The 26,087-nt window shown below is 42.5% G+C and overlaps 2 protein-coding genes across 2 annotated transcripts; one reads left to right on the forward strand and one right to left on the reverse strand.

Annotated features, from left to right (window-relative positions):
• Window positions 1-9,251: 9,251 nt before the first annotated feature.
• On the forward strand, window positions 9,252-10,199 carry LOC141630345 (uncharacterized). Its single transcript, XM_074443179.1, has 4 exons — window positions 9,252-9,402; window positions 9,487-9,639; window positions 9,725-9,817; window positions 9,902-10,199. Exons 1-4 carry the CDS (start codon window positions 9,274-9,276, stop codon window positions 10,037-10,039), a joined length of 513 nt encoding a protein of 170 aa, XP_074299280.1. The 5' UTR covers window positions 9,252-9,273; the 3' UTR covers window positions 10,040-10,199.
• A 12,492-nt stretch (window positions 10,200-22,691) lies between these two features.
• LOC141641347 (uncharacterized) lies at window positions 22,692-24,452 on the reverse strand. Its single transcript, XM_074450013.1, has one exon. The coding sequence runs from the start codon at window positions 24,450-24,452 to the stop codon at window positions 22,692-22,694; it is 1,761 nt and encodes a 586-aa protein (XP_074306114.1).
• Between the last annotated feature and the right edge of the window lie 1,635 nt (window positions 24,453-26,087).

The raw sequence follows: 26,087 nt of genomic DNA on the forward strand, positions 1-26,087 counted from the left end.
GTAATTTTGGGTTTTAGAAGCTTTCTCAAGTTATTACTTGTCTCTTTGCTAGCGTAAGGTAACTATTCCGAGTTACTCGACGAATTAATGTCACATTAGTAGTTGATGTTGTGTTGTTGTTTGATAAGTGTTTAGGTGATTGATAATGTTTTACTTTCGTTTTTCACATGATAGAAATTGGAAATAGCATGAGAATTATATTGTGATAAATTTTATGATTTGGGCCAAAGTAGGCAAAGACTCTGAGCTGGGCCAGATTGACCAAACGAGTTTGGTCAAACTAGGTTTAAACCGGTCAGCCTCGATTTGACCGATGACCCGTCGCGGGACTCGGGTCGAGGGTTTGTCTTTGAGGTGAGATTAGTTATTATTGGAAATTTTATGTTATGTCTTGATATTTGTAATTATCATTTCACATGTTGGTTGTTGGATGAATTAGCTGCCTTATACTTCAGTCTTATTGCCTCTTTGCCATTTTAGCTTGTTCTCATGAATTATGAAATTAACGGTTAGCTGGAATTTGGATTATTATTTATCAAATATAGCTCATATGCAATAACATGATTGCAGAAAATATTGTATGAAATTATATTCTGAAAGTTGTGATTTCTGTAATACAATGAGGGAGTATATATATGAGACTTTAACCGACCTAACTAACCTAACTCCTTGTAACAACCTTGACAGCTCAGCATAACAACTTTCTAACTAACTTAGTCTTAACTACTAACTAACTTAGTCTTACATTATCAATACTCCCCCCTCAAGCTGAGCTTGGGGTAAACACAAGACCTAGCTTGAGAGATAAAAATTTATGCTGTTCTGCTCCCAAAGGTTTTGTCATTATGTCTGCTATTTGAAGTCCTGAACGAATATGTTGAGTGATTAAGAAACCTTCTTGTTGTTTGTCCCTTACAAAATGGCAATCTATACTTAGATGCTTTGTTCTCTCGTGAAATACTGGGTTCTGAGCTATATGTTCTGCAGCCTTGTTATCACAATGTAGAGGAATAGGCTTAGGAACTGAGATTCTCATGTCAGTAAGGAGAACATCCAACCAAACTAACTCTGAGGAAGTATATGACATACTCCTGTATTCTGATTCTGCCGTGCTCTTGCTAACTGTTTTTTGCTTTTTAGACTTCCATGATACTAAGGATTGGCCCAAAAATACACAGTAGCCACTCAGTGATCTGCAACTGTAAGCACATTGACCCCAGTCTGCATCCGTATATGCGCAGACACTGAGATCAGACTGTGCCTTATATAACAGTCCAGTGTTGATTGTGCCTTTGAGGTACTTAAGAATATGTAGTGCAGCCTGCATATGAGGTTCTCTGGGTTGGCTTAAAAATTGGCTTAAATGCTGTACAGAATAGGACAAATCAGGTCGAGACATGTTCAGATATAGTAATCTCCCAACCAGTCGTCTGTACTGTTCTGGTTCTTCCAGTAATGTGCCTTGATCAATGGATAACTTCAGTCCTCTAGGCATAGGAAATGCAGTTGTTGCACAATTCTCCATGTTCAGATCAGATAATATGTCCAAGATATACTTTCGTTGGTTGATCATTATGCCTGTCTGATTTCTTGAGATCTCAAGGCCCAAAAAGTACCTCATAAACCCCAGATCTTTAATAGAAAAGGCAGTGTCCAGTCCTTCCTTGATCAGGAGTATCTCAGAATCTCTATTGCCAGTAATGATTAGATCATCAACATATACCAGGACGAGGATAAAAGACTTTGTTGCAGGGTTAAATCTAGTAAAGAGAGAATAGTCTTGTCTAGATTGCACGAACCCTATACTTAGTAAATATTTGGATAACTCTTTGTTCCATTGTCTTGAAGCCTGTTTTAGACCATAAAGAGACCTTCTCAACCTGCAAACATGCCCTGGATTAACCTTATATCCCTCAGGTGGCTTCATATACACCTCTTCATCCAGAAAACCATGCAAAAATGCATTGTTTATGTCTAATTGATGTAAATTCCAACCCTTGGCAGCTGCAACAGCTAACAAAGTTCTGACTGTGGTGAACTTTGCAACTGGTGAGAATGTATCAGTGTAGTCTTTGTCTTTGACTTGACTGTATCCTTTGGCCACCAATCTTGCTTTAAACCTTTCTATACTACCATCTTGCTTATATTTAATCTTGAAAATCCATTTGGACCCAATTGCCTTATGTCCTTCAGGTAAGGGAACAATATCCCAAGTTTTATTGTCCTCCAAAGCTTGAATCTCTTTACCCATTGCTTCAACCCATCTTTGGTCTTGTTTGGCTTGTGCAAAGTTGTAAGGTTCAGGCTCTTGAATGACATTGCTCAAAGAGTGAACATACTCTGGTGCAAAATCTTGTAGCTGAGTAAGCATTGTAGTACTGAATGCACTAGATTGTGCTGTAGTTGTCTTTTTAAGATTACATTGATACTCTTGAAATCTGGGTGGAATAACCCGAGGCCTTGTAGACTTTCTAATCTCCCCTGCTGGTTGGTTTTGTCTTGGTCTACTATTCCTTGGAATGGGAATAGTGTTAGGAATTTCATTTTGGACAGTCACCTCAGGCTCCTCATTACTAACTGACTGGGTTGCTTCAGAATTCCTGTCATTGTTAGAAGAAACAAGAGGGACCAATACACTGGACGTTGCTGGATTAACCAGATCAACATCATTTTGACTGTCTGCAGGGACAGTTTTAAAAGGAAATCTATCCTCCTGAAAAACTACATCTCTGCTAACAAATGTCTTATGAGTGAAAAGATCATAAAGCTTAAAACCCTTTTGATTGTGTGGATAACCAATAAAAACACAATGTCTTGCACGAGTACCAAATTTATCCTTATATGTGGGAGGCATTGTTGCATAACAACTACAACCAAACACTCTTAGATTATCATATTTGGGTTTGACTTTAAAAAGTAACTCATATGGTGTCTTCCAAGATAAGATAGAAGAAGGCATTAAATTGATCAAATGTGTTGCAGTTAGAATACAATCCCCCCAAAACTTTATAGGCAGACCAGAATGTATTTTTATAGCTCTGGCAGTATCAAGCAAGTGCCTGTGTTTTCTTTCTACACGCCCATTCTGTTGGGGTGTGCCTACAACACTAGTCTGATGCAACAAACCCTTAGCTTTAAACAGTGAACCACATACTTGATCTAGAAATTCAGTACCATTATCACTTCTAATTACTTTTAATTTAGCATTAAATTGTGTTTCAATGTAAGCAAAGAAATTCTTAATCAATGTTGGCACTTGATCTTTAGTCTGAAAAAGAATTGTCCAGGTATTACGAGTATAATCATCAAGAATGGTAAGAAATGATCGTGCTCCTGACAATGAGGGAGTCTTATATGGACCCCAAACATCCATGTGAATTAAAGCAAAACAACAAGAAGCCCTAGAATAACTCACAGGAAATGGCAATCTATGATGCTTGGCTAAAATACATGTATCACAAAAAGTTTGCATTTTATTAGACTTGTCTTTGTTTACAACATTCCTGAGTTTTGAATAACCAATGTGTGGACAGCGGGCCGCCCACGGGGGCGCTTGGTGAGAAACGAGGGACAAGCGTTTGCATTTTGTATGGAGTCGCCACCAATTTTTATGGGAAATTGGAACCGTTCGAATACCTCGTGTCATGTCAAGACACAAAGTAGTGACATGAACACTAAGCAATCGTTACCCTTAGCATTCTATGTCTAGAATGACTCTCGTGGATGCCAATGAACACGGGTGCTCACGGAGATCTGGAGTAAGGGGTGAGGGTACGTATTAGGAAGCTCTTTTGATCGAACACCTAATCCCTCCCGCCTCGATAGCGGCCTCTACTAATGATTAGGGAAGTTATTCGTACTTGATATATCGTCGGCTATATGCATGCAATGCAACATCCAAGTTTTAATCCTAACATGTGAAGATTAGACTAAGTCGGTGAAACAATTAGTTAAGCATACAATTAATGTCGAAGTAGGATTTAAATTCAATTACATGTGAAAAACATACAAATGAATAAAAGAAATACAATAATTATAAATTACAATAATGAAAATTACAATAATTACAATGGAATAGGCGATTTATGTCGAAAATACCTTTAAAATGGATGATTTGAGAAAAAAGGAATAAAAGAATGAAAGGAAATAAAATTAATAAAAGACGAACAGAAATTAGTGATATTACGGATAATAGTTGATTAATACGTAAGCTAAACAAACTAGGTCAAGACAGAAACGGGGTTCAGAGACAGAATTCATCCTGGAACAGGCGCAGCAGAGACTGCGCCCTCTGGAAGAGGCGCAGCAGTTGCTGCGTCTGTTCCAAGGGTGAGTTCTGGCTGTGAAGCCGGAACTACAAATCGTTAATGTTAATTGGTAATTTTAAGGATTGATTACGACAATTGACTCGGATGAAAGTGATTTAACAGGTTAATTACATATGAATGAGTCATAAAAACAGTAAAACATGGAAAAGACGGAATTAAACGAATTAATTACATGAAGGAACGATGTTAATGAATGAGTCTTCTATAAAAATCAACTAATTAATCTTAGATATGATGAATATACAATGAATAAGCAATGAACATGTGAAAACTATATCAATGACGAATCTCAGAAACCCAATATGAACAAATTGAATCTCTAAAATCCGGGTTTGAATGTTAATAACGAAAACCCGCAAATATTGATTATAAGGGATTTAAGTCGGACTTATGATGATTACATGTTAATAATGAATGAATAAATTATATATGATTATTAAACTATCATGTGAACGAATTAAAGAACAAATATATTAAAACAAATAAGAAAACACACGAATTACAGAAGACGAAGAAGAAGAAAAAGAAGCAGAATCTGCGCGGCCTCACGAAGAGGCGGCGAGGAACTGCGCTCCTTCAAGAGGCGCAGCGATTCTTCTCGTCTTTTCTCGACGTCTGTCTACTGGAAATCCACAAAAACAGACTTTTAAAGCACGGTTTTAGAAATCGATTTCAACGGTGTTTTCGACATAAACCTTACAATGGTGATACGAAAATTAAATACAATAAATAAAAGAGGAATATACACCCTCAGACTTACATGTTGACGGAACGAGATGAACTAAGAAAATCGACTAGTGAATGCTCGACGCGAATGCAAGGAAAGTGCCCTCGTAAGAGGAAAACGATTGATTAATTTAAGTTGATTATTGGTGTAGTTGGTCAAATTGGTCGGTCATGCAACGGAGAGGCTGGTACCCGGAAAGATCCGAGCTTACGTGGGTGGAAGTCCAAGCACGTAGGCGCCAATTAGTAAGAACGAAGTCTAGAATGCAAAGGGAGAAGAGAAGGGCGGACACTCGCGTGAGAAATATGAGGAACGAAAGCTCCTATTTATACTAATCACGTGAAGGAATAGGGTTTCGGAGACTCTTTGGAAGTGAATCTCGGAAAGATATAAAAAAGATACGTAAATCATGCAAAGAAGGGCTGGGAAGAGGCGCGCAGCACCCATCGCGTCCCTTGGAAGAGGCGCGGCGCTGTCTTGCGTCTGTTCCCGAGGAGGTTTCCTCCTGCTGAAGAAAGATTTCCGTGTTTGAGTTATGGTAGGACGGAAATAATTCGATTATCTTTTGAATATTACGGGATATTATTTGCCAAAAGATAAAATTTATGAAATATGGAATAGAAATATCCGGAACATTCCAACATTCGACTCGGGATTTAACAAATATCGAAAAATGGAGACGGTTTTTGACCCGGACTCCGAATGTACTCTAATTACTGCCAAAACGACCGTTTCAGGACGTAGATGACAACTAAGAGGTCGACATTAATATTTGAGCAAACACTTGACGATAATCTTACGAACTGTCACAAATCGTTCCGCGGATCAAACATGTGGCCCAATCATCACCGGGTGACTTGCGGGAGGTGCGGAAACGAGGTGTCTACAGAGCCCCCACTTTGACTGAGGCTTGGACAAGGCGAAAGTCAAAGTATAGCCATCAGGTCAATCGAAGATTACAACCTAACGACTATGGCGACGCGAGGCGACTCAAGGGGTCTGAGCTAAGGACCTATCGTCGGGAACATTTTAGAGTCTGTCGACTATCGGGGAGGGTCGTTTAAAGTCCATTAGACTACGTAAGGAAGCTCGCCAGCCATAAGAAGAGACTATACCTGAGACTTCTTCTCGAGATGCTTTCGGAGGTGCATAGGAGCTAAGGGTTGAACTTAGGAGCTAAGGGTAAGACCTAAAAGTTATATAAGGATTGGTGCTAGGGTGTGGGACCCTAAAGGAAAGCATTGACGGGAAGGAGGCCAAATAATAAGGTCAACCTAAGGGTTTGGGTATAGGAACTTCTGGAGAACGACACCATGTCGAACTCCGCAGGGAAACAAGAAATATTGAAAGCAGCAGGACGTCGGTAGAAACTGCTGGGGAAAATCCGCTTGCGTCGGTCTCAAACGAACTCTGGCAAAAAAAACCTGAGGTTGAATCTGCTTGCGTCGGTCTCAAGCGAACTCTTGTTGGGGAATATATTGACGACTAGGAACATCTTGATCGTCGTGGGAGAAATCTTAAGTGAGCAGTACTGCAAAATACTACTGCGCCGGACAAAATAAATTGAGCAATACTGCAAAATACTGCTGCGCGGGATAAAATGAATTTGGACAATACTGCAAAATACTGTCGCGTAGGATAAAACGCGGGCCGGAACGAAAGAAAATCGTTGAAACGGACCAAAAGAACATAACAGCGTTGAAGAAGAGGCGCACCAAAGATGGGCCCACTAATAACGAACTCATAACGAATTTTTGAAAATTCGTATGGAGGGAACGCAAGGAAGAGGCGCAGCAAGAGCTGCGTCCCTTGGAAGAGGCGCAGCGCCTGCTGCGTCTTTTCCCCAAATTGGCAATTTCCGCGTAAAAACGCGAAATCAGAAGGTTTATTTTCATTATTTCGAAATACATTTCCTTCAATTTCTCTCTCAAATCTTCACCATTTCCGTCGAGGTTGGATTCAAAAGCTTGCTTTAAATATGAATAATCGAGGTATGTGTCTTAATCTTGCATTAATCATCCGTATTTGTCGAATTTCGAGCCGCAAGAATTAGGGTTTTCGACCCTTTGGATCGAAAATTTGGGGCTTTTCCCCCAAATGGATTTGCTTTACCAAATTGATGCTAGAAATGGATAGTAGGCAATGTTAGGAACATAACCATGTATTTACTTTGAATTTTCCTCGAGTTTCGAGCCCTTGAGCGAATTTTGAGACGGTTTCACAGCTGAACCGTAAATTGCTTCGAAAATAGCTTAGGATGGTCCATTGGCGACGAAATTTGATATTTGGGATCCTTGGATGATGGGTAAACTTCCTGTCATCTCGAAATTTTGGTTTGTGACAACTTTTTCAGGGCACCTTTCTAGGGCATAATCGCCGTTATAACGAAACGCTGCCGAATTTTCGACTCGAACCCGGAACTAGGCCTTGACTTGGACTTGACTTGACCCAATTTATCACATGAGTGATCGGGTTGGCGGGAATATGACCAAAGATGGCCAGAAAAGACAGTTTTCAGGGCTCTGGAGGCTCGAAAACTTCTTAATCAAAGGCTTGTCGTCACGTGACGCGGCCTAAATTTACTTTAATGTTGCAGGTGATGAGGCTTCTACTTCTGGGAGGACTCCCATGGAGGTAGACGCCGGTGCGGTTGAGGAGGCTTTGGAGCAGGCTTTCACCGACGCGGTGATGGCCACTGGAGACGAGGCACACGAGGAGGCGGAGGAGGAGGAGGCCCCGAGACGGGCCAACGTCAGGCGAGGAGGTCGTCAGCTGAGGGGAGCTCCTGCGTGGGCTGAGACTTGGGAGAGTAGGCATCTCGTGTGGGCTGCAGAGGGTCACCTGTCCTACAGGACGGTGAAGAGCTTGGTAAATAAGAATTCACTACTCATCACCTATTCTCTTTCATTCTTTTTGTCCAAACTTCTTGCAAATTTCAGTCAAAACTAAAGATAGCCTTGTTTCAAATCACTATAGGAGGCCGGGAACATCAGGTCGTTCTCGGGTTACACGACAGCGATGGAGCACTACGAGCGGCTGTCGGCGGAGGAGAGGGCCATGATCGAGCGTGGAGCGTTTGGTCCTCCGGTTCGTCCGGAGGGATATCGTGAAGAGGAAGTTGCGGGCTAACCTTAGCCTGGTCCGCGCTTTCTTGGATCGATTTTGGGATACGACTTCCACGTTTCACCCGCCTTTTGGTGAGGTGGGAGTCACTCGGAGGACTACGGCATGATTTCTCAGTCCGCCGTGTGGGACCGAGGAGATGGTGTGGCCGAGACTCTGCCGTGAGAGCGGATTCGGCCGAGGCGAGGAGATTGATCGGCCGGGAACCCGTCGCCGAAGGTCTGTTGCGATGCGATCTTAGGGCTTGGTACCCGCACCTATGTCCGAGATTACTTTGCGGGGAAGACCCCGGAGCTGGTGACGATTGGTGGGAGGGAGACTGCTCCTCCTCCTTGTACAGCTGAGCAGAGGGCTCGTCTGTGGCTTTGGTGGTTCTTGTCTTCGATTTACCTCGGAGACAAGGGCGAGAGGCTATCGACGAAGCTTCTTCCCTTTCTTGCTGACCTGAGTTCCCTTGGGCGCTGGGACTGGGTCACTGCTGGTTTTGCGGTCCTCATCCGCTTTATGAGGGCCATGGTTCGTCCGGATTTGATGGAGAAGGGGACTTCTCCTGGCGCTGTCGGACCTGGACTACTGTTGGAGGTATGAACCTTCCCTTAGACCAAAGTAAATTCCTTTCTTTATCGAATCACGAAAGATCGTTATTGATTATCTCGTTTTACAGGCATGGGTGTACTCCTACTTCCCGAGTCTCGCGCCGAAGAGGACAGAGCCGCTGGAGAAGGCCTATCCCGTGGTGAGGGATTGGGTGATGTGCCGGACGAAGAGCAAGCGCTCTTCTCACAATGTCTACCGGCGGGATGTGAACGCCCTTCAGCTGAGTAGCGTGAGTATCCCACTCGTATTTACATCTCTTGTACTTTGCTTTCACTTGACCATAGGAATGATCTTTGCCTTAACTTGTCGCAGTGGGTGCCCAGACCTTGGGCGGAGTACGCTGGAGCGCCTCCTTTCGTCGCTGAGGTCCTTCGACCTAGGAGTCCGAGTCGGCTGCTGTTGTGGACGTCGATGGGTCCTGTGTGGTATCTGGGCGAGCGTTTGGCTCGTCAGTGCTCTCGGGGCACGTTGACGGTTCCCATTGACCCTCCGAGGACGATGTTCAGGGAGCCTACTGAGGCTGAGAGGGAGGCGGACCTGGCTGGTGCCAGTGGCGACGACCTTCTTCTGCCTGGCGAGGACTACTCAGCGTTCCTTTACAGGAGGTTGGCGTACTGGCCAGTAGTGGTGAGTATCCTTTACTTTTCTTGATTTGATTTCGAGAATTACGACGAAAGATCGTCGATTAATGGGAGCTATTTGTCTTTGCAGGAGGTTGAGGCGGCGGGCGTCGAGCCCCCAGTGTACCCCGAGACTCTTGAGTACACTGACGCGACTGGGAGGACGACGATCTCCGAGTTGCGTGACTTTGACGTAGCTGTGACGGATGCTGGCCTAGACGACTGGCAGCATCTGATTCGGAGGGTGAGCCTCCAGCTTATATACTTTTCGTATAAGAACACATTTGATTGAACTTGTTCACTTTACTGAGAATTCCTTTGAAATGCAGGTCGCGCCATCTCGGTTTGTGGCACTATGGAGGGTGGCCAACCGGCTACGAGCTACCGCCATCGAGGCACTCGTCGGTGGTCGAGGTCGTCAGGTACGAACCTCGTTTGATTTTTCTTGATTTTTGATTTTCAGTTTTGTTTGAGTTGATTGACATGAGCCAATTTGTTGTTTACAGGGTGACCGCGAGCTGGAGCGAGAGTTGGCCCAGTCTCGGGAGGAGACGGCTCGCTTGTCGAGGGAGCTCGAGTTTCGGGACGCCGAGATTGCTGCTCTTACGGCGAGGGTTGCTGAGTTGGAGGGTGTCCATCAGTAGTTTGGCATAGTTTTGTAGACTTGTACATCTGATTTTGAACATTTTTGGACTTGTTTGGGGCGCAAGCCCCCAGTTTGCTTGGACTTTGGATTTGGTTCGGGGCGCAAGCCCCCAGTTTGCTTGTACATTTGTATATGTGATGGCCTGAGTGCCTTTGCTGCTGGGTTGTGTTGCTTGTACCTGCAGGTTAGTTCTTGAACAGGTTGGGTAGACAACGGTTTACGCCGTCATGCTGCCGAAATTTACATGGAAATCACGCAAAACATACATTTTATACACATATGGTCTCAATTAGCGCAAAAAGAGACTCGAAAGGATGCAAAAAAGTGCAAAAAAAAAGCAAAACTTTTGTCGGAAATGACCGGACGGTAGGGAGGGTTACCCCCTAAAAAAAAGAAAAAATAGAAATCTGTAAGTGTAGAAATGAAAATGTTGAAATGAAAACAAAAGAGAATTATTTCCTAAAAAAATGAAATTAAAATGAAACTCATGAAATTTAATTAAAATGAAATTTTATTTCCTAAGAATAAATAAATGAATTAAAATAAAAAAGAAGAATTAAGTGCGATGAAAATGGCGAAGGTGTCGATGTCGCCTCGAAATGCGTGCCCGCGAATTTAGGAAGTTTGAAACACGGTAAACTGCTCGTATTTACCAAAATAAAATCCCGTAGGAATAGGAAATTATTCGTTATTGAATTAGGAAAGATCCAAACGCGGAAATCACAGAGAGTGAGCCTGGGGAAGAGGCGCAGCATGAGCTGCGTCGCTTTGAATAGGCGCAGCAGGAGCTGCGCCTGTTCCCAAGTTTGTCTCTCCGGATTTTGGATACAAAGAATTAGTATAAATAGAAGCGTCGACGAAGCTTTAAATCATATAATTCTTCCGTCTTTTCTCCGTTAATCTCATAAAAACTCCCAAAATAAATTTTCAAGAGAAAATTTGTCATCATGAACACTTTGGAGGTCCGCTTGAAGGAATGGACTAATGAATTTTCGAATGTTGAGAAGCACGATATGGGTGCTCATAACCTTGGGTCTCTATTGAGTTTGAAACTCATTAAGGTGGTGAAACCGTTCTTGGATGCTTACCTTGACTACTGGGACCCAAATTGTCATGTTTTCGCGTTCCCAGGTGGTGATATTTGTCCTTTTCCGGAGGAAATTGCTGCTATTGGTGGGTGGGATCCTGAGCATTTACCCGCTATTCCTTCCACTTCACAAGGGTATAAGACCAAATTCAGAGACTTGCTTGGATTGACTAGGCTCGAGGTGGATCGCTTAGTTACCCCGAAAGGCGTGAGAATGCTGGACTTTGTAGACCGATTCATCAACGAGCCGACCCCACGCCTCTTATGTTGCCAGGAGGAGAGCCTTTGGCTTCTGTTTGCTGCATGTGTATGTCTTTCATGGACACGTTGATGAGGATTTGCGAGGTGATCCCCGTCTTTTGGGTCTTATCGAGCAAATGGAGCTGCGCAGGAGCCCAGCTTGCTTGTGTTTAGGTGAGATTATCTTGGGTTTGGATAATAGGAAATCCAACCGCGATCTGCCGCTTTTGGGGAGTCCCGTCATCTTACAGGTAAAAGACACCTCTCTTTTTTTTTTTTTTTTTTTTTTTTTTTTTTTTTTTTTCGTATTTTTTTTTTTTTTTTTTTTTTTTTTTTTTTTTTTTTTTTTTTTTTTTTTTTTTTTTTTTTGGTTTTGGGTGTCTAATACCTGCTTTTGGTAGGTTTGGCTTATGGAACGGCTCCGACTTCTCGAGCCCCCAGTCCATGCACTTTCCTATCATTCCCGTATGATTGCGATGAGGACGCGGTTGTACATGGTGGACTTCACCCGGGTCTGTGACTATTTGAAGAACAAGCTGAAGAATGATGATGGCCCGTTGATTAGGTGGGTTGTACCGTGGTGGCATCTCAAGTCTGTCACTGGAGTGTCTTCTTTGGATCCCACTAGGTCCGTGCGCATTCCGGGATTGGAGTTCATGGTATGCATCTTTCCGGAGAGATTGATGAGGCAGGTTGGGCTGAAGCAGACTATCCCGAGGCTTGATACCGTTCCGAGGCTGATCGTGTAGCGCTTACCACCGAGAGCCGAAGGGAGTGGGCTATCAAATGGGCCCAAAGGAACATGTGGTTCTTGAGCTTCTCCGCCAATGCTTTGTGGGTGTCGATTCCTATCCGAGGTGGAGAAAGGCCGCAACTTCGGAAGAACGCGAGAGATCGAGGAAACGCGAGCCCATCGACTACAAGGTGCGCGAGGGAGAGAAAGAGAAGGAGAAGCATCCGACGAAGGAGAAGAAGAAGAAGCGGATTTCGGTCATCCATCCTTCAAGAAATCAAAGACTACTCCTGTTGCGGAAATGGTGGTTGGCAAGAATGGGAGAGTCAGGCCTCGAGAAAGACCGTTGGTGATTAGGTCTGAAGTGGTGCAAGAGCGCCCGGCTCGAGGTCGTGACAAGAAGTATGACAAGAATGACAAGGGCAAGGGAAAGATGGAGGAATAGCCCGAGTCCTTATTTATTATTTGAGTATTATTATTATTGTTGTAATAAAAGGGAGGGATTTTTAGAATCCTAGCCTATTCTATTTTATTATGTAGCGTACTATTATTATTAGAAAATGAAAGGAATAAAAAAGGTTGAATGGTTAAGAAACCGCTGTGATTTTCTTTTATTATTCTTGTCGAATTTCAAATGCAATGCAAATGTCCTTCTATTTACATTTTAGGTATAGCGGGTTGAATCCGGTGAAGGACTGCCTACGTATTCACTTAAAAAAGCGAAATCAAACCCTTGCGCGTAGTTCGAGTAAATGTAAAAGAATAATTGTTCGAAGCAAGAGCTTGTAATGAACATAGAAAATAAGCATGAGCTTTTGCTCTCAAGGTGCGAATTTAGTTTATTTGATGATATGAGGATGACAATCTTGTCAAGATGCAAGAGCATAGTGACACTTAGCTTGTTTCAGCTTGGCCAGGGGCCGTTCATTTAGTGCCACAAGAGCGACACATGGGTTTACGCGAGGCGCGTTTTTTGTCCTATTCTAGGCATAGTATCGTTTTAGTTGGTCAAGGTTTGTGGGGTTCGAAAACTCATTCCCATCTAGGTCTGTGATCCTAACCGCACCTCCTGGGAGTATGGATTTGACTAGGTATGGTCCGGCCCAATTAGGTTTGAATTTTCCCCTTGGGTCGACCGGTAAAAGAGCTCTAACCGATTTGAGTACTAAGTCTCCTTCTTTGATATTTCTTGGCCTAACTCTTTTGTTGAAAGCTCGTTTGATACGTGCTTGATATGTTTGGACATTATGTAAGGCGCGTAGCCTACGTTCATCCAGGAGGATGAGTTCTTCATATCTATCCCTCTTCCAATCGGCTTCAGGGATTTGACTTTCGAGTAGAATACGCAAGGATGGTATTTCTAGCTCGACTGGTTGTACGGCCTCCATGCCATAGGTCAAATAGAAAGGAGTAGCCCCAGTGGGCGTCCTAACTGATGTACGATATCCCCATAAAGCAAAGGGTATCTTGCTTGGCCAATCTCTATAGTTGTCAGTCATTTTCTTGAGAATTGTGACAACGTTCTTGTTTGCCGCCTCTACCGCGCCGTTATTCTGTGGTCTATAGGGCGAAGAGTGGTGATGCTTAATCTTGTATTTGGCTAGCAATTGCTCGGTTTCAGCTTGGAAGTGTGACCCATTATCACTGATGATCTCATGCGGGCAACCATATCGACAGATGATGTTGTTCTGTATGAATTTTGCCACATTTTTAGCCGTAAGAGCGGTGTAAGAAGCTGCTTCTACCCACTTGGTGAAATAGTCAATTGCTACTAGAATGAAACAGTGACCTCCTGTTCCGGCTGGGGTTACCTTCCCGATTATGTCAATTCCCCATGCAGAGAATGGCCAAGGAGATGTCATCGTGTATAGCAACGAAGGAGGTACGTGTTGTACATTCCCGAAGATTTGGCAGTTGTGGCAATGTCTCACGTATTTGATGCAATCGGATTCCATTGTGGTCCAATAATATCCTAAGCGTGTGATTTTCTTTGCCATCATGGGCCCGCTCATGTGAGGACCGCATTCTCCGTCGTGGACTTCTTCCATCACCTTTCGTGCCTGTGAATGATCAAGGCAACGTAGGACTACACCAAGAGGTGTTCTTTTGTACAACTCTCCTTGCATCAGGACGTATTGAGAAGCTAGTAGGCGTATAGCACGTTGTCCCCTTTTGTCCATATCCGGTGGATAGGTACCATTAAGCTTGAAATTCAGGATCGCTTGGAACCAGGGTTCCTGTGCGATTTCTTCTTCATCGGTGATTTGATGGACATAGGCCGGCTCTGACCGTCGTTCGATACACAAAGGCATTTCCACCATGTGATCTGATATACTTATCAAAGATGCGAGTTTCGCAAGAGCGTCTGCAAATTGATTTTCCTCTCGAGGTAGGTGCAAGTAGGTTACGTGATCAAAGAATTGAGCCACTTGGTCTATCCTGGCCTGATAGGGTGCGAGGCTTTCGCTTCGGATTTTCCAGGACCCTGTAACTTGATTGATGATCAGTGATGAATCCCCATGTACTCGGAGGTTTTTGATGCCTAAGCTTACTGCCGCTTGTAGTCCAATGAGACAAGCTTCATACTCTACAGCGTTGTTTGTCACCTCGAAGTCGAGTTTGACAGCGATTGGTGTATGCTCACCTTCAGGAGAAATGAGCAACACTCCTATTCCGAATCCTCTTAAATTTGATGCCCCATCAAAGTATAAGTCCCACGAGTCTACGTCTGTTTGAAGTATATCCTCGTCGGGAAATGACCAAGTGTCTATGGTTTGCGCGTCGTTGATAGGATTTTCTGCGAAGAATTCGGCGACGGCGCGACCTTTTATGACTTTTAGTGGCACATATTTGAGGTCAAATTCTGAGAGCATCAGAGTCCACCTTGCAAGACGTCCGTTGAGGACGGGTTTCTCGAAGAGGTATTTGACTGGATCCATTTTGGAATATATCTTGACGGAGTAGCTAAGCATGTAGTGACGTAGCTTCTTCGTTGCCCACACAAGAGCGAGGCATGTCTTTTCGAGTTGCGAGTATTTGCACTCATATTCCAAGAACTTCTTACTTAGATAGTAAATAGCTCTTTCTTCACTTCCTACAGTTTGAGCCAAAGATAGCACCCATGGCGGTTTCGATTCTTGTGAGATATAAACCAAGAGGTTGATCTCGTTGTGGTGGCATGAGCACTGGTGGTTTAGCCAATATCTCCTTGATTCAGTCAAACGCCTTTTGACAATCATCATCCCACATGGTGTGGTCTGTTTTCTTGAGTTTCTTGAAGATAGGCTCGCAAATCATGGTAAGTTTCGATATGAATCGGCTTATGTATTGTACCTTTCCCAGGAATCCCCTGACCTCTTTTTCTGTTTGAGGTTGTGGCATTTCGATCAGAGCTTTGATTTTTGAGGGATCTATTTCTATACCGCGTTGGCTAACGACATATCCTAGGAGTTTTCCGGATGTTACCCCGAATGTGCATTTCTGAGGATTGAGTCTCATGTTGTACTTTCGTAGCCTTGCGAAGAACTTGCGAAGGTTTGCAATGTGTCCCTCTCTTTCTTTGGATTTGACGATCATGTCATCTATATATACCTCGACTTCTTTGTGCATCATGTCATGTAGGAGTGTAGTTGCGGTGCGTTGGTATGTAGCTCCGGCGTTGATCAATCCGAATGGCATTACTGTATAGCAATATGTTCCCCATTGGGTGACGAAAGCGGTCTTGTGCATATCTTCCATGGCCATCTTGATTTGGTTATAACCCGCATACCCATCCATGAAGGATAGTAATGCGTGGTCTGCAGTATTGTCCACCAATATGTCAATGTGAGGTAGAGGGAAATCATCTTTCGGACTTGCTTTGTTCAAGTCCCTGAAGTCAACACAAACACGGATTCTCCCATCCTTTTTGGGTACGGGTACTATGTTGGCTACCCAGTCAGAGTACTCGGAAACTTTGATGAACCCGGCTTTGAATTGCTTATCAACTTCTTCCTTAATCTTTAGAGCCCATTCTGTTCTCATTCGTCGAAGTTTCTGTTTCACAGGTTTGAAACCCGGCTTAATCGGAATCTTATGCTCGGCGATATCCCTGTCGATCCCTGGCATGTCTTTGTAGGACCAAGCGAAAACGTCTTTGAATTCATTTAGGAGGTCTATGAAATCGGCCCTTTCGGTAGAGCTCAAGGTAGTCCCTATCCTAAGTTCTTTGGGTTCTAATTCGGTTCCTACGTTGATGGGTTCGGTGTCCTCTATTACTGGTCCCCCTTCCCCTTCCTGTAATATTTAATTGGCTACGTAGGGAGGTATTTCGGTCAAGTCTGGGTCTTGGTCATCCTCAGTATCATCGTAAACAGAATTGCACTCGAAAGAACACAGAGAGTAAGCAGAACCTGATTTATTCATATTAAGATTTGAGTAAAGTTGAAACAAAGAAGCCAACTGATCCATGGTCAGTGGCGGCAAAGGAACAGTAATTGGGGCATTCCCCGAACTACCGTGACTACTCGATGCTAGGCAAGGAGAAACGAAGGGAGTGGGGATGACAACAGGAGTAGACTCTCTAATGACTTCTCTAGACTCCGACTCTGACTCCGACTCCAACTCCGACTCGAACTCGTCGTCTTCTGGCTCTACTTTGAACATCTCTCCTTCTCCAGTAGTGAGCTTGAAGAGTCTTCCTTGGTTGTTGGTCCATTTGATAGATTTTCTCAATCCTTTCTGCTGCTTTGTGTCGATTTCTGTGATCAACGCGGTGGGGTTGAAGCGATCGTCCTGAAGTATCATAGTAATGATCTCATCCTGCGCGGCCCTAATGAATCGGTCTTCTCCAAATAATAGGCTAACAGCTTGTTCGTCGAAGCAAGGTGCTTGACGGGTTTTGACGGTAGGAACCGTTTCTGGAGGAATGAAGTAGCAATCGTGAAAGATCTCGATTCCGGCTAACTTCCTCTCAAGATAATGACAAGGTTCGGGAAATCCATGGAAGAGTTCTGAACTTCCTTCTTGAACGAAGTATCCATTTAAAGTGGGGAGATATGGCCTCATTTGGACTCCCACGTACTTGCGATTTTGGACTTGAGCGAGCATTTCGAGAACTTCTTCAGTTGTGGGTTTGTATCCTAGTCCAAGTGGTATCCTTGTCGAGTTGCCTTTCTTGTATGGTGCGAAGGTGTTCTTCCGGATTGGGTTCAAAGGCATTCCAGGGAAGTATCCCTGAGACTTGAGCATGTGGTTGACCACCAAGTTGGAGTAGGGATTATAGTATAAGGGTGCCAACTCACTTTCTATGACGTTCACGCTTTGGAAGCCCCCAAGTTCGTATATGGGATCCGCAAGGACTTGATTGTTTGATTGTTTCTCAATTATTGCCTTGATGGGTGATGAGGTGATCGTCACAACTTTGCCATTTAGTGGGATCTTGATCTTTTGGTGAAGGGTGGATGTTACCGCTTTGGAAGCGTGAATCCAAGGCCTTCCCAGAAGTATGTTGAATGAAGCTTCGATGTCCACTATTTGGAAGTTGACTTTTCGCTCGATTGGCCCCGTGGCTATGGTTAGGCTAGCAAGTCCGACTACTTTTCGTCGTGTACCATCATATGCGCGTACACCTTGATTGGTGGGAGTCCAATCCGACTCCTTCATGCCTAGTTTGTATGCCGTTTTGAGGGGTATGACGTTGACCGCGGAGCCATCATCTACCAAAGTCATTGGCACATTCTTCTTTAGACAAATGACAGTGATGTATAGAGCAAGGTTGTGACTAGCGCCAAAAGGTGGCAAGTCTTCATCTGAGAAAGTAATAGGATTACTTAACCTCGGTGATTCTTGGAAGACCAAGTTGACTACATCTTCGGGAGTAGAGTTATGCGCTACATTCAATTTGGCCAAAGCTTGCAGTAAAGCTTGGCGATGCGGAAATGAGCTTGCCACTAGTTGCCAGACTGAAAGATCAGCCTTGGTTTTCTGTAATTGCTTGAGCAAATGATCAGTGGGGTCGTCTTCGTTGTCATTTGGTGTGATGACATTGGTTGGACCGTTTTGAGTAGTGCTTTGATATGGGCGACCCGAACGAGTTAGGTGATCCACGTCTTGGTCTTCACCATTTTGGACTATCTCTTTGACTAAGGAGTTTTCAATGAGGTATTCGTCTTCATCGTCATCGGCCCAAACCCCATTGATTGCAGCTAGTTCCTTCATTCTCATGATATCACTTTCTAGTTGTATGATTTGATCAACTAGTTTATCAACCACGGCGACTACTTCTTGCATAGTAGCATTTTGAGAGAAGACCAATGGTACACGTTCTTTAGGCGTTGCATTGGGATCGCGTAAGGCCGTTACCATGTTTTCTAGTTCCCACACTTGTCTATCTACACTCCTTGCCCATGCGATGAAGTCGGAAATGGTAGGGGAGATGGTAGAGTAGAGCCTTTCTTTCTCAATTGCATGAATTTCATTTTCGGTGGGAGAAATAAGGTGTGAGCAATCTAGGGTAGATTCGTCACTTGTAATCACTAGAACTCCAAGAGGATTCTGAGTGTTGTTGGGCTTACCTCCTGGTGGAATTGGGAGTCGACCATCTTCGATCATATCTTGAAGCACGTGTTTCAACTTGTAGCATTTTTCTGTGTCGTGCCCTTTGCCCTTATGGTATTCACAGTAGGAGTTTTCATCCCAGAATTTGGACTTCTTTTCAGGTTCGGGAGTAGGTCCAATGGGTTGGAGTTTACCTTGCTTCATTAGCCTTTTTAGAGCGTTGGAGTACGTATCCCCAAGGTTTGTGAACTTCCTTGGTGGGCTAGTTTTCTTGGATGGCTCGAGAAGGTTAACTTCGCCGGTCTTGCTAGTAGAGCCGTATGAACGACTCGTGGACCCTTGATATCCTCGACCTACCGTTTTGGACAAGAGTCCTTTGCGGATGTCATCTTCAATTCGTGTCCCTAGTACAGTTAAGTCCTTGAAGGCGCGGATGTGGTTCAAAGGGTTCTCATGTCCTTTAAACTTAGGGATATCCGTCATGCTAAAGTTAGTGGGCAATTTGGAATTGACGGCTTCATACTTGCGATTGTTCTCCCTGTAAATGTCATCCCCCTTAAGGTACATCAATTGCTCCTCTAGGTATTGGAGTCTTTTCTCAGCCGCGGTTGTTCCTAGGACAGGATTCTCATCTTTAGACTCGTCATCGGAAAATTGTAGTACTCCACTTTTGGGGGGAGGCAGCTTTCCCTCCACATCAAAGATACGGCCTTCGATAAGTTCAAGGCGGTCATAGGTTTGTTCTTGAGTGATTTGCATTTGGGTTATCGCGGCCAGGATTCGATCATTACTTTCTTGAATTTGCTGGAGGTTCGTTTCACCACTTGACCCAGGCATCTTGGAAACTGGATAAGAGATCGGCGACGAATCAAAACACGATCGACCATTCTATCACACTTACTAAAAGAGGAAAAGCTTTGACTCGTGAAGTGGGTGTGTGCCACTTGTGTTGAGTGAGTTTTGAAGAAAGACAAGGTCTTTGAAAATGTGTGTCCTAGTCAACTGTAGTGTAGTTGTAGGAGTGGACTCGAAGTGAGGTTTTGAAATGGGCTTGTGGCCCGAATTTTGACTTGACAAACGGACAGAGTTTTGACCGGATTTTGCGCTAATTAAAGGCCTATTTTTTTCGAAATTTTGTTTGAAAATAAGGATTTTGAATTTTTGAAAATTCGTCATGGTTTTGTTTAGAAATGGTGATCACGTAAGGTTTACATATTTATACAAGCATTATAACGGGATGCTGAGTGCATTTAAAAGGGTTTTGGTTTAAAGGGTGGGTTGCCATACCGAACCATCAAACCCAAAGTCTGTGGAGAGGCTCGTGCCAAACAAGAGTAAGGCCGATTCCTAGTCCATTTCCTCAAGTAGTGAAGGCCCTTGATACAAACAAGAGTAAGCATCATGGTATGGATGACGTCAATCGCTATCCATCCTTAGGCCCAAATAAGAATTAGGACCGTTTAGACGGGACGATTGGTCGAATGGGTTGGGTTGGGCCTAGGAAAGCCGAATTAAACGGTCTAAGAAGACCGAGTTATGAAAACCGACAATTGTCTTGTACAAACTTATTCCCTAACCTTGTTCAAGTTTCACCCTTGCTACACGTAAGTGTATATCCCAAATGAGTCGACAAACGTGGACAGCGGGCCGCCCACGGGGGCGCTTGGTGAGAAACGAGGGACAAGCGTTTGCATTTTGTATGGAGTCGCCACCAATTTTTATGGGAAATTGGAACCGTTCGAATACCTCGTGTCATGTCAAGACACAAAGTAGTGACATGAACACTAAGCAATCGTTACCCTTAGCATTCTATGTCTAGAATGACTCTCGTGGATGCCAATGAACACGGGTGCTCACGGAGATCTGGAGTAAGGGGTGAGGGTACGTATTAGGAAGCTCTTTTGATCGAACACCTAATCCCGCCCGCCTCGATAGCGGCCTCTACTAATGATTAGGGAAGTTATTCGTACTTGATATATCGTCGGCTATATGCATGCAATGCAACATCCAAGTTTTAATCCTAACATGTGAAGATTAGACTAAGTCGGTGAAACAATTAGTTAAGCATACAATTAATGTCGAAGTAGGATTTAAATTCAATTACATGTGAAAAACATACAAATGAATAAAAGAAATACAATAATTATAAATTACAATAATGAAAATTACAATAATTACAATGGAATAGGCGATTTATGTCGAAAATACCTTTAAAATGGATGATTTGAGAAAAAAGGAATAAAAGAATGAAAGGAAATAAAATTAATAAAAGACGAACAGAAATTAGTGATATTACGGATAATAGTTGATTAATACGTAAGCTAAACAAAATAGGTCAAGACAGAAATGGGGTTCAGAGACAGAATTCATCCTGGAACAGGCGCAGCAGAGACTGCGCCCTCTGGAAGAGGCGCAGCAGTTGCTGCGTCTGTTCCAAGGGTGAGTTCTGGCTGTGAAGCCGGAACTGCAAATCGTTAATGTTAATTGGTAATTTTAAGGATTGATTACGACAATTGACTCGGATGAAAGTGATTTAACAGGTTAATTACATATGAATGAGTCATAAAAACAGTAAAACATGGAAAAGACGGAATTAAACGAATTAATTACATGAAGGAACGATGTTAATGAATGAGTCTTCTATAAAAATCAACTAATTAATCTTAGATATGATGAATATACAATGAATAAGCAATGAACATGTGAAAACTATATCAATGACGAATCTCAGAAACCCAATATGAACAAATTGAATCTCTAAAATCCGGGTTTGAATGTTAATAACGAAAACCCGCAAATATTGATTATAAGGGATTTAAGTCGGACTTATGATGATTACATGTTAATAATGAATGAATAAATTATATATGATTATTAAACTATCATGTGAACGAATTAAAGAACAAATATATTAAAACAAATAAGAAAACACACGAATTACAGAAGACGAAGAAGAAGAAAAGAAGCAGGAACTGCGGCAGCCTCACGGAGAGGCGCAGCAGGAACTGCGCTCCTTCGAAGAGGCGCAGCGATTCTTTGCGTCTTTTTTCTCGACGTCCGTCATCTCTCGGAAATCCGCAAAAAAAACAGACTTTTAAAGCACGGTTTTAGAAATCGATTTCAACGGTGTTTTCGACATAAACCTTACAATGGTGATACGAAAATTAAATACAATAAATAAAAGAGGAATATACACCCTCAGACTTACATGTTGACGGAACGAGATGAACTAAGAAAATCGACTAGTGAATGCTCGACGTGAATGCAAGGAAAGTGCCCTCGTAAGAGGAAAACGATTGATTAATTTAAGTTGATTATTGGTGTAGTTGGTCAAATTGGTCGGTCATGCAACGGAGAGGCTGGTACCCGGAAAGATCCGAGCTTACGTGGTCGGAAGTCCAAGCACGTAGGCGCCAATTAGTAAGAACGAAGTCTAGAATGCAAAGGGAGAAGAGAAGGGCGGACACTCGCGTGAGAAATATGAGGAACGAAAGCTCCTATTTATACTAATCACGTGAAGGAATAGGGTTTCGGAGACTCTTTGGAAGTGAATCTCGAAAAGATATAAAAAAGATACGTAAATCATGCAAAGAAGGGCTGGGAAGAGGCGCAGCAGCCCATCGCGTCCCTTGGAAGAGGCGCGGCGCCTGCTGCGTGCTGCTCCCGGAGGTTTCCTCCTGTCAAGAAAGATTTCCGTGTTTGAGTTATGGTAGGACGGAAATAATTCGATTATCTTTTGAATATTACGGGATATTATTTGCCAAAAGATAAAATTTATGAAATATGGAATAGAAATATCCGGAACATTCCGAACATTCGACTCGGGATTTAACAAATCGAGAAAATGGAGACGGTTTTTGACCCGGACTCAAATGTACTCTAATTATCGCCAAAACGACCGTTTCAGGACGTAGATGACAACTAAGAGGTCGACATTAATATTTGAGCAAACACTTGACGATAATCTTACGAACTGTCACAAATCGTTCCGCGGATCAAACATGCGGCCCAATCATCACCGGGTGGCTTGCGGGAGGTGCGGAAACGAGGTGTCTACACAATGTGACCAAGCCTGTCATGAACAATCTGACTATTTACATTATTTGTAGAAATTGAATTAGCTAAGCTAGTATTAGAATCAAAATCCTTAGCATTCTTTGCTTTATTTATTACATTCAGCAGTACAGTTTTGATGACTGATTTTATTATACTATGAACATTCTGATATCTGTATAAGTCTCCTATCCTTCTTCCCACAGAAACTGTTTTCTTACTGGAATGGTCCTGAAAAACACATTTGGTTGAAGAAAACACAGCAGACAAACAGTTGTTATCAATGAGTTTACTAACAGAAAGTAAATTCTGTCTAAAATCAGGTATTAACATAACATTATTGAGCACAATATCAGTGGTTAGCTTAACATCACCCATCAAAGAAACAAACTTGACAGTCCCATCAGGCAAACCTACAGAAATAGGAACTTTTAATCTCCTGACATTATGCAACAACTTAATATTATATGTGATGTGATCAGATGCTCCTGTATCTATGATCCAATCATGCATATAAGTGATGCTATTCAGAGAATTAACTTGGGAAGCAGACATTATACCTGCAAAATTAGCAGAGGATGGTCCTGCTTGATTCTCTGACATTCTCTTCATGACTTGATCAATGACAGTTGTAACCAAGCCCTCCAACATTCCAGCATCAATTGGTGCAGAATTCCCTTTAGACGTGAAAGCTTCTTTAAGTTGTTCTTCAACAAATTCATCTAATGGTGAATCCTCATCACAAGTCTCAACATTGTTTGCAGACTTCTTGAAAGTATTAGGTTTCTTGAATTGCTTGTTGTTAGGCATCTTTCCTTTCCCTTTGTTATTCTTGTCTGCAGGAAACCCAACCAACCTGTAACACTTCTCAATTTTATGCCCAGATTTCCCACAATAAGCACACTCTTGTACCCTGAAACAGTCTTCCAAATTGTGATTAGTCATATCACAATGACTGCAGTACTTCTTAGTGTCACTAGTAGAAGCTTTCTTTGACCCTTCACCATGCTTGTATGAAGCATAAGCAGTAGTATCAGTAAGGATTTCAACTGACTCAGCAACTTGCTTCTGTTTTTCAATCTTCTGAAGCATTCCTAGTGCTTTGTTGATTGATGGTAGTGGATCTAAAGACAGAATCTGAGTCCTGATATGATCATATCCACCATTGAGACCCATGAGAAATTGAATTAGCTTGCTGTTATTCTCCCTCTCCTGCATCCTTTTGAACAAAGAACATGTGCAAGAATTGCACTTCCCACAAGAACAGTTTGGTAGAGGGTCCAAACTGTCCAAATTCTCCCAACTTGACTTAAGCTTGTTGTAATACTCCATCAAGGAAGAATTTCCCTGACTGATATCACCCATGGACTTTGTAAGCTGGTAAATCTCAATGGAATTGGCCTGTCCATAACGTTCAGACAACTCAGACCAAAGTTGACTTGCAGATGTGACATACTTCAAATTGTCCCTGATTGTTTTATCCAAAGAATTCAAGACCCAACGCATCACCATTAAATCGCATCTTATCCACTGTCTGTACTTTTTATTAGTTGGTGCAGGCTTTGTAGTAGAACCATCAAGAAAAGACTCTTTATTCTTTGAAGCCAAAGCCATCAGAACTTCCTGCTTCCAACCAAGAAAATCTGAACCATCAAATAGAAATGTGGTGAGGTGAGAAGTAGGCTGATCAGCAGTTGAGAGAAAGAGTGGATCGTCATAAAAATCATTACCAGTGGAATCAGATGAAGTTATTTCAGGCATCGTGATTCTTGTTTTGGAATTTTAGAAGTAATTAAAGAAAAGTAAGGATGATTATTGTAAAGGCTTTATGAAGTAGGTATGAAGATATGAAGGTGTGAAGGATTTGAGTATGAAGGTTTGAAGATATGAAGGATTTGAGTATGAAGGTTTGAAGATATGAAGGATTTTATGCGGAAGCTTTGTAAATGTAACCAGGAATCGAATTTAGGTGATTGATACCATATCAAATATAGCTCATATGCAATAACATGATTGCAGAAAATATTGTATGAAATTATATTCTGAAAGTTGTGATTTCTGTAATACAATGAGGGAGTATATATATGAGACTTTAACCGACCTAACTAACCTAACTCCTTGTAACAACCTTGACAGCTCAGCATAACAACTTTCTAACTAACTTAGTCTTAACTACTAACTAACTTAGTCTTACATTATCAATATTATTGATAATGGAGATATTGTTGGATTGTCAGCTGAATTGGGTATCCTACTTGTCTTGTGTGGTGTGGGCTAAAGTATTCAAGCTGGGACTAGCTGGGACTAGGTCCTAGGTGAGTATTTCGGCCTTCATCATAGATAGGTCATTATAGTCTTTGACGAGTGTATGTTCACTGCTTGATAGCCTCTGTGTTCCTGACTTGGTGGGTTTATATCCAAGTTGGGGCATGACCTCGTTACTTATTTTGATAGTAAGTGGTCAGCTTAAGTACTAGCCAACCCTTTGGTGGACTCCTTAGGGTACTCACTTTGTTTTAGAAAAAAAATTGTGGGTCTTGGGTGCGGTGGTGTGTATCCGCATGTCTAGGTCTGCGCAGATTTTAGGCTAGGGTTGTGTTGTGTCTTGGCCATGTTTTGATAGAACCTCTGAGCCAAGATACCGGTTCGATTACCTTCCCTACCTCGTGGTATAGACTCGAGTTACAGAGTGACTATCGACGGGACTAAGAACTTATGCCTGTCTTTGATATATTGCCCTTTCTTGTTTGATGATTCTATGAATCATAGAAGGTGAGATGCAAGCCGGCTATGGTTGATAGAGTTTGGATTCCTGGATGTTATGTGATTCACATGATAGTGTAGTATGAGTCGGTCTAGTATTCACATGCTAGGACTATGTGTTGTTATATTGTTGTTCACATGATAAGCACGATTGTCTAGCATCTATATGCTAAGGCATTGTGTGATTCGTATTCATATTCTTATGTTTACATGTTATATTAATTATGACATTTCGTGGCTGGGAGAACTCGGAGTTACTCCCCACTGACTGTGGCTTTCGTATTTGTATAAAATGCGAATGACAGGTAGGTGATGCATATATGGGGTACATGGACGAGCTAGCGAGCAAAGTAACCTTGGAACCTAGATTAACTTTATTATATTGTGACCCTTAAATATTTTTATGTCACATACATTTTAGAGACATATGTCTCCCTCTTTACATTTGGTTGTATAATTTGCTATTCGCGACTTTAGCGATGGTTATGTTATGAAACTTCTAGTTAGACCTTGTATGTTTGACACCTTCCAATTTGGATATCTTTATAACAGGTTCAGGTTTTAAAAATTACAGGTTTTTACCCAAATGAACCTATTACAAACATATCCATGCAGTTTTATTCTAGAATTACG

Source organism: Silene latifolia, chromosome 2 (genome assembly GCF_048544455.1).
Source record: "Silene latifolia isolate original U9 population chromosome 2, ASM4854445v1, whole genome shotgun sequence".
In the NCBI taxonomy this organism is placed as follows: domain Eukaryota; kingdom Viridiplantae; phylum Streptophyta; class Magnoliopsida; order Caryophyllales; family Caryophyllaceae; genus Silene; species Silene latifolia.